Genomic DNA, 17,045 nt, shown 5'->3' with positions numbered 1-17,045 from the left:
GGGGCCCGGGCTGGGGACTCCCAGCACTCACCGCGCTACCCTGCCACCCCTCGCCCCACCCTACAGAGCACCGAGCAAGCTCTGCCGCTGGGGTCACGTGCTGCTCACGTGCCTATGCTGGGGCGGTCGTGAGGAAGTCTCCTGACCCTCCAAATCTCAGGGTCCCCATCAATGTTTTGAGACGAATAATCCCTGCACCTCCCTGAGTTGTGCAGAATGCTCACAGAGGCACGTAAAGCGCCTCCCACAGGGACACCCAGTGCTGGGCGTGGCTGATGTTTCACCTCAGATGTGAACCTATCAGGTCTCCAGAGCAGCAGCACCAGCCGGATCCCAGGCACTTGGGAGGCTGAGGCAGAGGGGAGTTCAAGCCCCAGCCTAGAACTCAGTCACCCTGTCCCCAAACAGTAATCCAGCAGGGGTACAAGGCCTGGATGGAAAGAAACCACACGTCATTGTGGGGAAATGAAGAAACACCTCGGAATACAAATGAGGTTCCATGTGGATCAATGCAGATGTAACAAAACCAACCAGACTAGTCAGTAAAAGGTCTGCACAGCAGGGGAGGGGTGCCTTTCCAAAGTGTGAAACCAACCACCATGAGGAAAAGATGATTCCGACTTTCTAGAATACCTATGATGAAATAATTCATAAATAAGTAAAAAAAAAAAAAAAAAATGGGAAACTAGGAGGAAGTAGGTGAGACATGCACAATGCACTATTCAAATCCACCATATATGAAGAATTCCTGTAAGTTAACAAGTCGAGAACAAACTACACCTTAGTTACCTGTGCAAAGCCCGCGCACAGGGAAGCCATCCAGGCAAGCCCTGACCACGGAGCGACAGCCAGGCCTGAACACCCGTGGACCTGCTAAAAAAGGAACACACTCTGGGCAGCAGTGGCAGCCTGGGTCTGTCCTGGGAATGTCAGTCGCAGCCTCACCCTCCCACGGCTGCACCCAGATGGTGGCCCCAGGAGGCAAGCAGAGCCTGGACTGCAGGCCACCCTGCCTCGGCTCCTCTCCAAGGCCAGGCGGAGGGTGAGGAGGCCTAGGCAAGAACCCCTGACCTCTCCTGGAAGACCCTGCCCTGCCAAGAACGCGGGAAGGAGCTAGAAAGGGACAGATTCAGACCTGAGCCAGGCAGAGGCTACTGAGGTCCAGATGGCAAGTGCCAGATGAGCAGGGCAGGCTCATGATGACCGCCCCTGGCCCTCATACAGGCAAAGGCGATGCCTGAGACTGTCTCTGGCCAGGGGACAATAAGAGAGTTTGGGCACCCTCTATGCCTGGACCTAGAGCCACATCTTGAGGATACAATGACCCACTGTCCCCTGACAGCAGGACCTGCCACTGCGGCTGGTGTTAGCATGCCATTACACCAGAAAGAACAGTGACGGGGAGAACGGAGGCAGAGGTGACGTGGGGAGCTGGGCTCGTGGCCCACTGTGTACTCGGAGGGTACGGTGTGGACTGCCTGAAGACCAGCTCCTGGCCCCCACTCCAGATGCACCTGCTGAGCCCAGTCCTGACCCTCCACAAACACCCAAGGCAATAAATACCCCAAAATTATCACATCCAAATAAGATTTTCAAAAACCAAGAAATGTACCCAGAATGGAAAACCAAGGTACAGAACGGTGGCTCTCTAAAAGGCACCAGGGACCTGAGGTCCCCGGGATGCGGCTCAGACACAGGACAGCCTACACACGGGCTCCCTCCATCCCTCACCAACCTGCAAACCCTTTTGTGACAGGGTTTCAAAACAGCCACAAGAAACTTGCTCAGAGGTAGGGAGCGGGCTATCGCCATGGCAACTACAGAGCTTCCAGCTTCTGCTCAGAGCTTCCAAAATTACCGCCAGCACTCAGCAACCGTTTTTCTCCTGCCTGAACTCAGGAACTTCCCAGCGTCACCTCCAGGAGACACGTTAAACTGCCCAATCCAGGAGCCTGGCAGGATGTGTCCCAACTCTACCTTATAGCCCTCTCTGACTGACATTTTTCATCATTTTTGAAAAAGCAATATTTCTTAAAAATGAAAAATTTCAATCCACTCCACTCTTACCACTTTCTAGTCTAATACCAAAATAATCTGTATAAATCATACCCTCATAAATCCCACAGTAATCAGTTTTTTTGAAAACCAGTAACACTATAGATTCCTTTTCAATCAAAGGAAACACAGCGACTAAAAGCCAGACTGGAAACCTGAACATCATTTCTATACCGAAAATGTTCTCTGACTCCCACTCCATTAAAGAAATATTGCAATAACATCTAAACTGAAATCATCTGCTGGACTGTCATGTAACAAAAACCTGATTTTACGATTTTGAAGGCATCTGCCATTCACATCAGGTTTCATCTGCTCCTAGCAGGTACGTAAGTCATCACGTGGCATCTGAATTATCATTCACATGACACTTTTTAATAACCAATGATCACACCAATGTGAAACCATGATCACAATGAATCTGGAATACAGTTTATCACACTGAAAGCAATTATTCTGCAGTTAAAAGAAAGAACATGAGTAATACTCAGATTTGGCACATCTTTACAGCAACATAGTTGGCAGCTAACAGCCCAAATGTCTTACTAATCTGTGAAAGTACCGCTTTCCAATCAATGGCTGCCTCTGTGAATACAGCAGAGGACTAGCCTCTTCACATGGGTCTAACTACGTAATCTCACACACAGAATCCGAAATTCCAGTAATGCAAGAACTACTTTCCAACCTTTAATCCAGAGATAAACATTCCTAGCCTTTTTTAATTCTAGTAAAATACAGATCTAAAACTGCAATTATTTTAATATGCAAAGGCTTATACAAATTGTGTTCGCAAGTACTGGATCCTCTCAGGAGCCTACAAACAAAGCCCTCAAGGAAAACTTGTCTCAGAGTAGATCCAATGCACAGGAAATCACCTAAGAAACACCAAACCAGCAAACAAACAAACCTAAACTTGCAAATGAAACTTGAACAGAGATGAACACACAACAAACACTCCACAAAGGGAACCTAAATGCTCCAAGCATCTAAAAGAAAGTCAAACTCCTAGGTAATTCAGTGTAGCCACCATGAAAAGGACCAGGTGATGCAAATCAAAGGAGAGTCGACCGGCCCCAGGCAAGGCTGCCCCATCCTGAAAGAGGAGGGAGGGGGCTGGCCGGAGGTTCTTCCCCAGCTCAGGGGGCAGAGCACCTGCCTGAGCTTGCCCACAGTGGGCTGTGCGGGCCACCGGCCCCCAGGGTCCAGAGGCGGGGGAGACAGGACAGGGCTGCTGTTCTGAGCAACCAATGAGGACTAAAGATGACTACAGGGTCCCGGGAACATCCTCATGGACGAGAGCATTTACAGAAGGTCTGCAGCATGGGCAGCAGCCCAGGGAGGAGTCCCCGCGGGAAGAGCAGGCCCTGGGCTCTGTCTGGAGGCCCCTGAAATATGGAGCCCAGAGCTCTCCTCAAGCCATGGGTGGAGCACTTCCAGCATCCCTCACTGCTGCACAGGCCCCGGCCTCATGCATGGACACCAGGGCCATGGGACACGCTCAGACCCGCTGTCCCGCCCAGCTGAAGGATGAGCACACAACCACCCTGGGTGTACTAAAGCCCAGCCGGGGCCCAAAGCCCACCGCCTGCACTCTGGCCACACGGTGACACTCTCAGGGTCTTCCCCCCGCCTCTGCCTCTGCAGGCTACCAGGCAGAGCCTCTGGACCCCAAGTGGGGAGTTCAGTGACCGGATGACCCCTGTCCAAGAGGCCTCCGAGACCCAGCATGAGGTCTTACGCAGACTCTGCACTATCAGCCATGGCGTGTTACAGACAGGCTCAGCTGCTTGCTACTCCTGGCCCAAAGTATGCATGGCTCAACAGAAAAGGCCCCAGGACACAGTGACCACGAGTCACAGCTGAGAAAGGCAACCTCCAAATGAGTCTGGTGTCTCTCAAAAAGCACCAAGCACCTACCAACCGTGAATAGCAGTGATCCTGCCTCTCACGCAGCCCCTTCCACCAAAACTCTGGAGGAACGAGACGCGTCACAGCTAATGCCAACTACAAACAGAGCCACAGTCACTGCTGTTAGCGATCACCAGTGCCACCACCCTGCGTGATGTCCAGCTTCTAGATGGTCAATCCAAGTGACCACTGAGAGCCACAACTACTCGGCAACATCATCCCTGCCGACACAACTCTCCACCAGCTCTTCGTAGACTTTGAGGAAGAACCTATCCAGCAAAGTGGAGCATGATTCATAGAGGTTCACCAGGGTGCTGCCCCTCAGGGCGTCCAGAGGACGTGGCCGGTGCCCCGAAGGAGACTTCACTTAGACAAACGAGGGCCACACTGAGGGTGTCCAACAGCAGAGTGGGGAAAACTGGGAACAGAGAGGTCATTCTGCCCTGAAGTAACAGTCCCAGCTGGAGGGGGTGCACCAGGGAGGAAAGAGTCCCGCCCGCTCCGTGTGTGAAGGGCTGAGGCAGGCGGTTCTGTCAGGGTGGAGACTCTGCTCACATGGGAGGGTCCCAGGTGCCACAGAGGGCAGCTGGACGGCACCAGTGCCATGACACATGACGGGGTGTGACAAAGGGGTACAGTCAGTGTGTCACGTCCCAGACAGAATGACAACTACAGGATACAGGCAGGGGCAAAGTGTTGACCCCAGACAGCTCTGCCCCAGGCACCGCACCACAGCCCCACCCCCACCCCCCGGGTGAGTACGGGGCTGCAGGACTCCCACACTCCTCACAGCCAACCGGGACTCTTCCAGAGGCACGCAGAGTCCTCAGCTACACCGGGGCCAGCACAGCCCTGCTGCTCTGCTGCCCCATCCCCCATGCCAGCTGATCAACAGTGGACAGCTCAGAGGACACCAGGACACACACAGCTCTCTTCAGCCTTTCTCTACCAGGTGCGATCCTCCTTGCTCCGTGGAATGCCGCATCTCATAGGAAGGGAGTGGGAAAGGAACCAACCTGGGCTGTCTCTGCTTACCCACAACAAGGGGCCATTCCACTAAGTCAGGAGCAACAGGGAACCACTCAAACCTGAACCGGGCAGGGTCAGAAGCACCACTTCTTCAGGATCACACAGCAAAGGTGACGTCTAACCACAGGTGAGATCCAGCAGCACACAGAGCACAGGCTGGGAAACATGAGGTCCAGCAGAGCAAGAACTGAAATAGCATGGCCACGTGCCTCTGGGCCCCCTGACAAGCCCGCACAGGGACTGAGGACCTGGGCACTGCAGGCTCCAGCTTGGGGCAGACTGCACCAACAGGAGGACTGTGCTCCAGGACGTGAGGCCCGGTACAGGAAATGAGGCAAGGACATCACACCCACGGGGACGCAGGGCTGAGGAGCTCGGGGGTCCACACTGGTCCTCAGCAGCAGTGGGGAGTGAAGACCCAGCGTGGAGTCCAAGCTCACGTGCACAAACACGCCGACCTTCAGCAAAGCCTACCCCATGTGCACCGGGAATGAGACTCTCCCGGTGCCTCAGCTGACCGTGGACAAAACAGGAGAACAGATGAGACAGCTCTTAGTTCCCTCCCACTTCTAAAATTCTACGATTCTATCTTGCGTCAAAAAGGAGAATCAGGAATAAATCATACATCTGAATTTTCCCAGCAAACCAAATGCATGCTGTGTTTTCGACTACTGAGCATCTACATCCCCATGCCCTGACTGGCAGCAAGAAACCACCAGGGTATAGCTCCAGGGTGCAGCATCTTTCACAGCACAATAAATTTATTCTGGAAGGACAGGGAACAGTCTTCTGTTCAAACAAACATCAGCACGCAGGCCATGCACAGACCTCAGTGGTGAACGAGTCAGCCTAAGAGACACACTTACGAGAAGCCATTCTCAGCGTAATTCTGAAGTGCTGCGGACACAGCACACCCAAAACAAGCAGCACCGTGCCCTGTGTGCACAGCACTGCTCAGGGGAGCGTGGCCCTGGACGCCCACTGACCTCCGGGCGCCCTGCCTTGCCTGCCAAGGACACCTGAGCATTCCTCTCAAGAGCAGGCTGTGTCTCCATACTGCCTAAGAACCCAACGGAGGTCCAGTTTGCACTTCCTTCTCGATCACACAGCCCTTGAGTGTCCTCGCCCTCCATTCTGTGTCTATCTGCACGCCTCCCCTGCTCCCCAGCAACCTTCATCACCACCTCCATGGGCCAGAGTTTCTGTGCCCAGGTCCCACCCTCATCAGAGAGAACACCCCAGAGAGCGGCTGTCACCTGGGGCATGACGCCGCCGGTGGGCCTATGAAACACACCCAAAGGGTCCTTCAAGCGGCCGGCCTGGTGGAGGGGCCACGCTGAGCAAGACCCTGGGCTCCACCTGGAAACCACAGAGAGGTGCAACCGCCTCGGCCCCCGCAGCTTGGCAGGCTGGTGCAGAGCAGGCACCCACCTGACCATGCCCAGAATCCTGCTTCCCACGCTCACCGTCGCCCATCGAGGGCTCCCACGTGGATGGATTCCAGACACCTGTGTTCCTCCCCAGCTCATCTCCACGCTGCACCTCCCTGGTCTCAGCAACCTGTTCTCCCCTCTGGGTCCACACCCTTCCTCTGTCTCCCACAGCCTCTCCGCCGGCCCAGTGATGGAGCACTGCATTAAGGCAGAGCCTGGCCCGCCATGGGCCAGACAACAGGGTGGAGACAGGGTGGAGCACAGGGCTCGGGACTCAGCCACCTTCCCACATCTCGCAGCAGGTCAGGGGAGAAGGCTTCCTGAGAGCCTGAGAGTTCCTTCTGCGGAGCCCCGAAGGAAACTCTGGAGTAAGCACACTCAGAAGGCTGCCCGGCCCAGCAGGCTGCCCCTGGACCAGAGCTCTGGCGACCCCAGCCTCACACATTCTTACTTTTGTTCCCGGGATTCCCCCTCAATCCCATGTCAATGGGCGACACACACAGCCGCTTTCCCCCTAAGCTGTGCTAATTGCCGACGAGCTCTATTAAAAAGAAACAGGAGCGGCTGCTTAACCTTCTGGCAGCTGCAGGCCTGGCGGCCCTGCTGGGCTCCTGCACACAGGCGGCCACCAGGCAGGCAGAGCACTCAGCGCAGCCTCTGCAGCGGGCGAGGGTTAGCTCCTGAGGGAGTGCTGGCCTGGAGAGGCGGGCGGCAGGGTGAGAGGCCTGTTTGCGGTGACCTGGGGCCTCCCTGGGCCCCGCTCCTTCTGAGCACTCCTTACCTCTCCCCTGGTACCACTGGACCTGCGCCCTTCTTCTTCCATGAGGCCAGGGCTTCTCCTCTGCCCTGAGTCTGAGCACCACGACTGCCCAGGGCTTCCTCAAGAACCCGGAGGTCCCACGAAGTCCCCATGGGCACCAAGAGATGCAGAGGGCAGTGCCAGGGGCTCTGGTGGCAGCATAACAAGAAATGGACAAAAGCAGGCAGGGGAATTCCTCCGGACCTAAGGTGGGGAGGGTGCAGTAATGCCAAGCGCCCAGCCCCAGAGCCGCCACACCAGGCAGCCCCAAGTGAGGGCTCAGGCCACACGGTCACTAGGAAAGCGGCTTCTTATGCTGCTGGCAGCCTCTCTGGGATTCTGCCATTGTTGTGCTCTGACCCCTGGGAGCAGGCTCCCTTCTGGCTGCACACGGTGTCCCCACACACACCTGTGGAGCAGCACCCACTCTGCTAGGGGCAGCCCTCCGAGCCCCACTGCGCTCTGCCTAGGAAATGTGTGTTCTAGAACCTCACGATGTCCTCTCACCACTCCTCCTCCCCGGTCAAAACGTGGAATTCCACGGTCTCCTACACCACACCGGTGCTATCTGCCGCCTGCTCAGCAGGGGTGGATACCCAGCTCAGCAACACACCTGCAGTTACTTACCTGCGGACTCAACTGCACACGGAGTCAGTAAGGCGCTGTGTGGACCGGACCTTCGTGGAGACGGGATGTACCCACCACAACTTCCCAAAGGCCTGGGCCCAAAACAGCCTCCATGTTGATGCCTAGAAGTCAGTTCTACTTTTTTCTCCCCCCAGTTAAAATTATGATTCATGGAAATTACGGGAATGGGCACACAAGTCTGAGCTCTGAACTTCCAACTCTGCTGTACGTGGGCCAGCTGACTCTCATGCGAACTGCAGTCTCCGATGCCCGACAATTCCTACAAACCTGCTCTAAGGACTGCACCAAGTCGTGCCATCAGCACTCTGAGAATATAAAATGGCCTATGTGCAAGCTTTGAGGCACAACGCCAACCAGAACACAGCATTCAAGACACCTGGTCTCTGTTCAAAATCAGCTGCTCCAAGGGCCTGGCGCAGACCCCACAGGCCCAGGCTGAGAGCAGCTGAATGGATGTGCTGTGGTCTCTCTCCTTAAGAACAGCCGTCACCTGGTCACCCAATCTACCTTAGACCCCACCCTCCAGCTCTGAGGGAAGGGTCCACACCTGCAGGAAGAAGCTCCCTGGGATCACAAGGTGACCTCATGGGCCCGGCTCTGCATGGCTTCAGGCTACTTTCCAACATCCTATTTCTTTTATGGCCAATTTGCATTAAATTCAAGTAGATATTAATATATATCTTGTCATAGAATCATGTGAAATATATGTGAATTTCTCTAATAAAAGAAAAAATATATACAGTGCCTATAAGAAGCAACACGTTTCCAAAATTTAATAAACCCAAGAAGAAAAAACAGAATAAGCTCTGCTTCATGGTGAAAATGACTTAATGCTCCCAGACTCTCAACTACCAAGGCTCAGTGGACCCACTCACACGTCACCTGCCTGCTGTCACAATGGTGACAGCCCTACCAAACAGAAAAAATGTTCTCTTCAAAGTCAAAATAAAAAGACACAGGACGTGCCTAATATTTCACCAGTGAGCACTCCACAGAGTAGTCAGAGTTATTAGAACACAGCCAGTAAAAATGAGCCAGAGCTTCAAAACTGAGAGAAGGAAACCAGGAATTGAACCTCACAACAGCCAGCCAGGGTTTCACCTGGGCAGTCAGGTCCAGAGCAGGAGTGAGCCCCAGCACACCCTGCCCGAGAGGGCACACATTCTGCTGCTCTGCCTGGTGGGCACCGAGTGACAGGTGGGATACGGTGGAGGTGCGTAAGGGTTCACCTCTGCATGCAATGTGTGGAGCTCACCCCGGGCTCACAGGGCCAGGAAAAGCCCTGCTGCCCAAGAGCTGCAGTCTTTATGCCTCTGGGTGCAGCAGACCACACACAGCACACTACACAGACCCTCAAGGACTGACCTGCCCGACCCCCCAGAAGGGAAGCCGGCAGGGCTTCCTGATTAATCCCAAAGAAGGACACCTCGTCCTCACTTCAGAATTCAACCGTTCTGCCCCAACTTCTACCATCCTCGAACTTCAGGTAAAAGCAACACCAACAAGCAGGGTTACAGGCAGAAGAGTGAACAGCCCTGTCTCCATGAGAGACTTGTAAGTTCCCTAACTGTGATGTCACCTTTGGTTAACAAATACACCAGGCAGAAAACAGCAAAGGGAACATCAAAATGTTCAGAAGTTATAAAAAGTGGACAATTATGAAAACAAAGTTGACCAAGCAACTTTCAACCTCTACATGAAAACTGCTTGGAAAGTAACCTGTTCCAATTAACCGTCTACACCCATAGGTCGACCTGAACCTGAGGAGGCTGATCGCCTCCGCACACAGACTCAAGTTGACCTAGACCCAGCTGTCTGGTGTTGAGAGAGAAGAGTGGAGGAAAGCGCGTGTGTGTGCTGCACACACACTTATGTGCACAGTGCGTGCCTGTGTATGTGCTGTACGGACCTGAGAGGAAAGGGGAAAGAGAAGCACATCTTGGGAGCACCAGGACTACGTTCCTTGCTTAGAAACTACTCATGCCCAGAAAGACGGTCCACTCACGAAGCCCAGGTGTCCATGCTGTGTGAAAGCCCGTAGGACAAGCAGTGAAAGCTGCCGCGGCGGAGCTGCCAGGTGCCTGTGTCTGCATCTGCCAGCTCAGGCTGCAGGTACACACTAGGGGCAGGACACCTGGGCACGTGGCCACCCCAACCCGGGACTCTGGACAGGAGCTATCGGGCAGGGATCCCTGGGCATGAGGTTCCCAGACACAGGGGCCCCTGAGCATGGGGCCACCTGGGCTCAAGCCCCTGGGGCAAGGCTGCCCGAGGCTGGCGCACCTGCGCCTGGTCCCTGGGTGTGCTCACTCACCTGCTGCAGACTCCGGCGCAGTGTCTTCCCCGCTGTCCTCCGCTGCCTCGTCTGCCAGCCCGGAGCCTGGGGAGTCGGCAGTGGCGCAGGCCGAGCCGGGGCTGCTGGGCTGGGAGGCCGAGTCGCCCTCACTGAGGGAGCCGCAGCGGGCGCGTGCCGCCCTGTCCCCATCGGCTCCCCTGTCGCGGCGAGCACGGCGGTGCACACGCGAGTGCAGCACCATCTGGTGGTATGTTCGGAAGATCTTGCCACACTCAAAGCACTCCGAGGACTTGCCTTGGCCAGCAGTGGCCGTGGCCCGGCGGCTGGGGCGTGCCGCTGGCCGGGGGTCGAGGTGGCTGGAAAGCACGGGGTCGCCAGGCATGCTGGCCCTCTTCCTGGGGGGGCCCTGTGTGGCCGGAGCATCCTGCTCACGCTTGCGCTTCTCCTGGCTCACCAGGATAAACTCACGCCTGTCCTTGTCAAAGGCCACGTCCCCCGCCAGTGCCTCGTCCCAGGCCCCATACTTGAGGTACTCGGCTGGCTCAGCCACCTTGCCCCTGGTGGCCAGCTGCCATGCCTGGTAGCTGTTGACGGGGTCCAGCTCAGCCACCCGTCTTCCAGCCTGCCCGCTAGGGGACATGTCACCAGCCATGGCTGGTCTCAGATTCAGGCACTGTAGGAAGAACTGCTTGGTGTCCGGGGGGCCCTCTGCAGCCCCCTCCTCGGCCAGGGCTCGCATCCGGCTGGCTTCAACCTGGCGGTGTATGGCGTTATGGGCGTTCAAGCTGTCCAGGTTTGTAAACAGATTTCCACACTTGGTGCAGACTTCATAGAGGGACAGGCCGGCGACAATGACCTCCTCCTGGACCACATTGTTGATAGTGGCAATGGGGTCCAGCTCGCTCTTGGGCCTGTTCTTGCTCCCAGTCTTGGGGCCATGAGCCTTCATGTGGTTCTTAAGGAACCACGGCTCTTTGAACCTCCGACCACAGATGTGGCAGCCGTGGTCGAAGGAGCCCCGGTGCTTCTTCATGTGCGCCTTCAGGAACCAGGTCTGGCTGAAGGCCTGGCCGCACACCTCACAGGGGAACTCCCCGGGGCTCAGCTCGGGCTTGCCGTTCTCCACGCAGGCCTCGCTGCCACTGGGGCCCTGCGCGGTGATGTGGTCCCTCTCGATGTGGCTCAGCAGCGACTCCTCCCGCGAGGTCACGTAGCTGCACAGCCTGCACTTGAAGGGCTTGTGGGCCTGGTGGACGTGCAGCTCCAGGTCCTTCTGACGCTCAAACTGGCTCTTGCAGAAGGAGCACTGGGCCACGGCCTCGGCCTCCTCCGGGGCACCGGCTGTCCCCTCGGCCTCCTTCCGGCTGCTCCGCAGCAGGATCTTGCTGCTATCCACCTGCACGGCCCCATTCAGCATTCGATTGCAGGCTGAGGTGCTTCTGGTGGGGCTGGCACACCCGTCCAGGCCCTCGGACACGCGCATCTCGCCCAGCTGTGTCTCGCCTGCCTCTGGCTCGTGTCCCTGAATCAGAGTCCCTGTGCGGTGACTGCGGATGTGAATCTTGAGGTTGCCCTTCTGGGAGGCCCTGTGGTCACAGTAGGGGCACTTGTAGGGCTTCTCCCCCGTGTGCTTGCGCATGTGCTGCGACAGCGAGCTCTGGAAGGGGAAGCTCTTGCCACAGATGCAGCAGCTATGGCAGGCGGCCCTGTCCCCGTCCACCTCCTGGCTCCGGCTGGTCCTGGGCGGGCTGGGCCCTCTCCTCAGCTCCATCTCGGCCTCTCTGCTGCGATCCATGGGAAGGATGGGGGTGTGGTGGCGGAGCAGCTATCTGTCGGTGGCACAGGCCCGAAGGGACGTCTTACCTCTCCATCCTCAGAGGGGCTGCTGCTGCCCAGCAATGAGCGAGGGGCCCGCGAGGAGGCAGTGCACGAGCAGGCGGAGAACGAGGCCCTTACAGCAAGCACCTGGAAGAGACAGAAACTGCATGAGCAAAGCTCCTGCGGCAGCGGGCGAGCAGCAGCCTCACGGGGCCAACCGTAGAAGCGCGGGCCTCTCTGAATCAAGGAGATGGACACCGACAAGAATTCAGACCCATGAACATGGTACTCTCTGCCTCCTTAAAAATCAGTAATTACAGTAGAGAAACTTGGTGAGACCCTGGGGTGCAGCTCAATGGTCCAGCACTTGCCTAGCACATGTGAGGCCCCAGTACCGTCAAAAAAAAAAACCACTAATTAAGCAACTATTGGTAATTAATTATGTTAGGCAATTCAAGTAAGTAACTATAATTTTTTTTCCCCAAAAAGACTCCAAGTCTCTAAGGAAAGCCTGTGGGAAGAGTGTGTAGACCACTAGAGGCCCAGGCTACTCAACAAGGAGGGCAGAGAAACCGAGGCAGGGAGAAGGCGGGAAGGACGCTGGCTCTGATGTGAGCCGCAGAGGCTGCAGGCAGCACTTTACCGACATGCCACTCAGATGTCAAGCAGTAGCCTCTGCTGGGAAGAAAGGTGGCTGACGAGGGAGCAAGGACCTGATATAGAAACAGCCCCTGAGCTCCCAGGTGCAGCCGCTACCCAGGACCAGAGCAGAAGCCACGCTGCCTGGTTACACGGTTGCACCACTCACATGGGTGCTGGCCAGAGCTCCCCCACACCTCAGGTACCACGCCTCTCTGGCCTGGCCTTTGGCAACCTTCCCTCCTGGACCCCTGCTCACACACTACAAAGGGAGCTCCAGGCTCCGGCCACAGGACCGTGTCACAATCCATCCCAGGGTAGAGTCCCTCTGGACCATGAGGTCGTGCAGCCTCATCCCCGTCTCCCAGAGGCCAGATTCCCCCAGCGCTCACCCAGGGAAGCTGGGCTGCTCCCAGAGGTGGAACCAGAATCCCGATGACTGCACACACCATCCCCCTGGTGGTCACTGCCACTGACATGCCCATCTATCTGCCTGCCAAGCAAGAGGGGAAGATTCTGCCCTGAGCCCCAGATCTAGATGCACAGGCAGGGCCAGCCCATCCTGGCGGCCCACATGCTGTGTCCAGTGCAGAACGGGCAACACAGGGGTGCAGCCTCATGTGCACTAAGAACCCACATGTACATTTCACAGAAGGTGCAGGACTGGACACATCAGTGTACCCACACCTAAGTCCATCAAAGACGGAGCTCTCATCCCACTGAACCGCAGGCAGTGCGCCCCAGGTCACCCTGTCCATTCCAACCCAACATGTTCACTGAAACAGACGCAGAAAGGAATGCTGGTGATCATCCTGAGGGAACACCTGCTAAACATCAGTGCTTGTGACAGGAGCGCCCCAAGACATTCTCCAGGGAGCAGGGATTCTGGAGGCAGCGCATCTGTCCACCCACGAGGGCACAGATGCCACACGCCAGCCTCTGCCCACAGGCACAGGTGGGAACCTTACTGAGAATCACAGACCTCAGCGTCTCAAGAAAGCCCCCCAACCAGGTGCCAAGGTACCCAAGGAAAAACACAAGGTGTGAGTAGCAGATCCGAAAACAGGCACACAGGACTCGCCACCCCAGGACGCACCAGCAGTCGCCATTCAACAGCAGAGGGCCGCGGAGTCAGTGACCCCAACAGCAGAGCAAAAGGCAAAAGTCCTAACCAGGAAAACACATGGGGACCACGACCCTGTCTCAACAGCAACTCAGTAGACACTAAGTTAAAGTACTTGTCAAACTTTTAGATCTTGACATAAGTTCTGCGTGGCTTTTTAATTTTTCATGATGATTTATTAAGGCAAATGATTTTCACGAAGCCCCACTTCATTTGACTACCCTCCCAAAATGCTGATTAGGCATAATACATATAATTATGAATTGAATGTATTATTTCTATGTAACTTACTGACCAAATTCAGTATAAAAAATCTTACACATTTAAAAAACTATATAAAAATAAAATTTATGGAGGAAAAAAAAAAACCTGAAGCCCGGGGTAACTCCGAAGTGATTTCGTAGTCTCTGCTGCACCACTGATGTCTGTCCACAGAGGACATTAGTCAGTGCGTCTCGGGTCCTCTGGAACTGCACAAGCCAGCACCAGAGCACAAGGCCTGGACTGGGCAGGGTCCCGAGCAGCAGCCCCAGTGCATGTGGAAGTCAGAGCGACTCTTTCAGGTGCAGACTTGCAGGGATCATCGCCCAGGGGGGCTCTACAATCTGCTCTGCCTTTCCAGGGCGCAGAGCAGCAGCTACTGGGTGGCCTTCAAGACCCAGCTCCGCATCGCAGTTACTCAGCCATGCTCCACCCCAGGACCCCCACTAACTGGCACATTTCATGGGACGGGGGCCTGCACACACTCGGCCCATTCTGTCTCTCAGGAGCAGAGTCAGGAGACCACCTGAGGTCATCACATGCACCGACAGCCCTGCACGCACCCCTCTTGCAAACCCCACTGCACCTGCTGGCAGTGCCCTGCTCAGGTCCAGGGGAGGACACAGACTTCACCAGGCCCTGGCAGCCCAGCAGGCCCCTCCACCTGCCCTGCCACCCACAGGCCTGCTCAAGAAGTGGGCCACAGGCCTGTCCCACACAGCCTGAGCTCAGCTGCCTCGGCCAGGTCCCCAGCTGGGCCACAGGATGAGTGCACTGCTGCCATCCTTCCCCAGGGCCCACAGGAGAAGGCCCCGTGCTGCCATCTCCGTTCCCTAGACTCCCTGCCCCTTTCCTCAGGACAGCCTGGATGGACCGAGCTAGAGCTGGACACCTGCCCTCCCCGCCCAGAGCCTGGAAAAGTTTCTGTGTCCATTAGATCTCCCCCAAACTAGCCTAAAGCTCTGCCCAAACTCCAGCAGGACCCCGCGACTCACCAGGAAATGCGCACGGGAGGCCTGGGCCCCATACACGCACAGCCCTCTTCTGCCCGGTTCTCTACTTTCTTTCTTCCCACCCCCATCTTTCAAGAACAAGCCCTGCCATAAACCCCTGTGAGATCACAGCAGAGGAGTTTGTAAAGCACTTACAATCACCTACAGGGAAAAAACCAGAAATGCTTAATGAAGAAGTGCAGAGCGTAGCAACAGCTCGATCCCCAGCTCCCTCCTGCTAAGGAGATCTGCTGTGAAGCAGGCTGTGTCCGCTCAGAGGCCCAGTACCAGGGACAAGAAACAGCCAGAAACCAATTCCCGCAGGCAACCCTCCTCAGGTGACTCAGGGCCAGATCAAGATCTCCAAACTCTTTTTTCTTTTGGCTTCAGGCAAAAAATTTTTACCTAGACCAGGGCATTGCTTCCAAATAAAAAGGCGCAAGAATGCAGTCCTGAGAACTTCCACCTGAAGGACATGACGTGGGTGGCCACCCACTGGAAGGGCATGCCGGTCCCATTCCAGTTGGCTGGCCCTCCGAGGCCCCGGCCCGAGTGGGCCAGGAGGGTCTGCAGCAGCTCTGCCTGTTCCCTCGGGGCCAGGGGCTCACACAGCAGCCCCCTGTGGTGAAGAGCACAGCTCAGGTCTCCCCCACCAACTGCTGCCTCTCAAACCATCAGGCCCAACATGAGCTGCTCGCCAGGGTTCCCTAAGACACGCTGGCCTACAGCTGCAAACCTTATACAAGTAGTCCACACGACTAGCAACCCAAAGCAGACTAGAGCCCAAGCCCGAAGCCACGCAAGTGTGAGCAGAACAGCAGGGTGCGTGCATCCGCAGAGGCTGCTGCCCACGTGCACACAAGCACAGGGCCACGCCAGGCACGGGCCACACCAGGCACAGGGCCACGCCAGGCACAGAGCCACGTCAAGAACGAGACCATGTCAAGCACGGGACCACGCCAAGCACAGGGCTCACGGGAAAGAACTCTTTTTTGGTTTCATTGTAAGATGTCTTACAAACTTTCCAAGGCTCATGCTGGGAACTTGCTGAAGAGGCTGTAATTTAATTGTTTTGGCATAAAAAGACTTGCCGATTAGAGAGTTAAAATAGATTTCCAGTGGACTTCTTGCTCTGTGGGCATGAGTTTCTCTGGTGAGGGGACGAACGGTGTGAAAATACTTTTTTAAAATGCTTTGTGTAATTTTCAAACTAACATATTTCATTTTTTAAGAAGTTGGGTAATTCAATCACACTTATAAAAAATGGGAAAAAGAAAATGCTTATTAAGAAAAATGTATCTTTGCTACATAAAAAAATACATGACAATGCAGTAGAGGAGAGGCAGAGGGAGGACCAAACAGAAAAGGTGAAGGCGAAATGCCACAGCACTAAGAAGTGCTCACTTCCCGCAGCCCTGCCTCGCGGGCCAGCCACTCGCAGCCCTGCCTCGTGGGCCAGCCATCGCATGCCGCAGCCGGGCCTGCTTCCCTTCTCGCTGCCCAGACCACACGGATGAAGCGACCTGACACTCTTGAAACTCGGTGGATCCAGGATGAATTTATGGGCCCATGTTCCAACTAACAGCTCCCCCCAGGCACGCAGAGCCTGGGCACCAGCATGGCAGAGCCCTGTCACCTCAGTGCAACCGTGGTGACAGGCTCCCAGAGCCCCCAGGCACACCGCACAGCTGACACCTCAGATGCAGAGGCTGGAAGGAAAAGCACGGTGACCAGCCACAGGACGTTTACAGCACAACTGCAACGGGCAGCCTCCTCCGCGACCCCGGCTCCAGTAGAAAGACGCTTCTCAGCGGCTCCAGCACCTTCTGAGGCAGACCAGGCACAAACAAGAGCTCCCTCCCCAGGAGCATTTCACCCTCCCTCAGCAGGGCAGGAGCTGAGGAGTGGAAGGCTGAGGAGGAGGCTCAGCCTCCAGGCCTCCCGGGTCACTGCCAGGCCAGGCAGGAACCGCACCTGTGCACGTGCCACCATAAACGCACCACATGCCTAAGACTGGAGAAGCTCCCAGGAGGCCAGGGAGGGA

At 56.0% G+C, this 17,045-nt stretch overlaps 1 protein-coding gene across 2 annotated transcripts in view; it reads right to left on the bottom strand.

Annotated features, from left to right (window-relative positions):
• The window catches only part of Znf516 (zinc finger protein 516), a 59,913-nt gene extending 47,842 nt beyond the window's left edge, over positions 1-12,071 (bottom strand). For both annotated transcript variants that reach the window (XM_076837006.2, XM_076837007.2), the window contains exon 1: positions 10,187-12,071. In XM_076837006.2, the coding sequence (XP_076693121.2) occupies positions 10,187-11,963 (1,777 nt within the window). In that variant the 5' untranslated portion in view covers positions 11,964-12,071. The remainder of the gene's footprint in view (positions 1-10,186) is intronic.
• Positions 12,072-17,045: the final 4,974 nt, after the last annotated feature.

The sequence above is a fragment of the Callospermophilus lateralis genome, chromosome 17, assembly GCF_048772815.1.
Source record: "Callospermophilus lateralis isolate mCalLat2 chromosome 17, mCalLat2.hap1, whole genome shotgun sequence".
Classification (NCBI taxonomy): domain Eukaryota; kingdom Metazoa; phylum Chordata; class Mammalia; order Rodentia; family Sciuridae; genus Callospermophilus; species Callospermophilus lateralis.
Note: the sequence above shows the minus strand (reverse complement) of the source record. Positions and strands in the feature narration are given on the sequence as shown.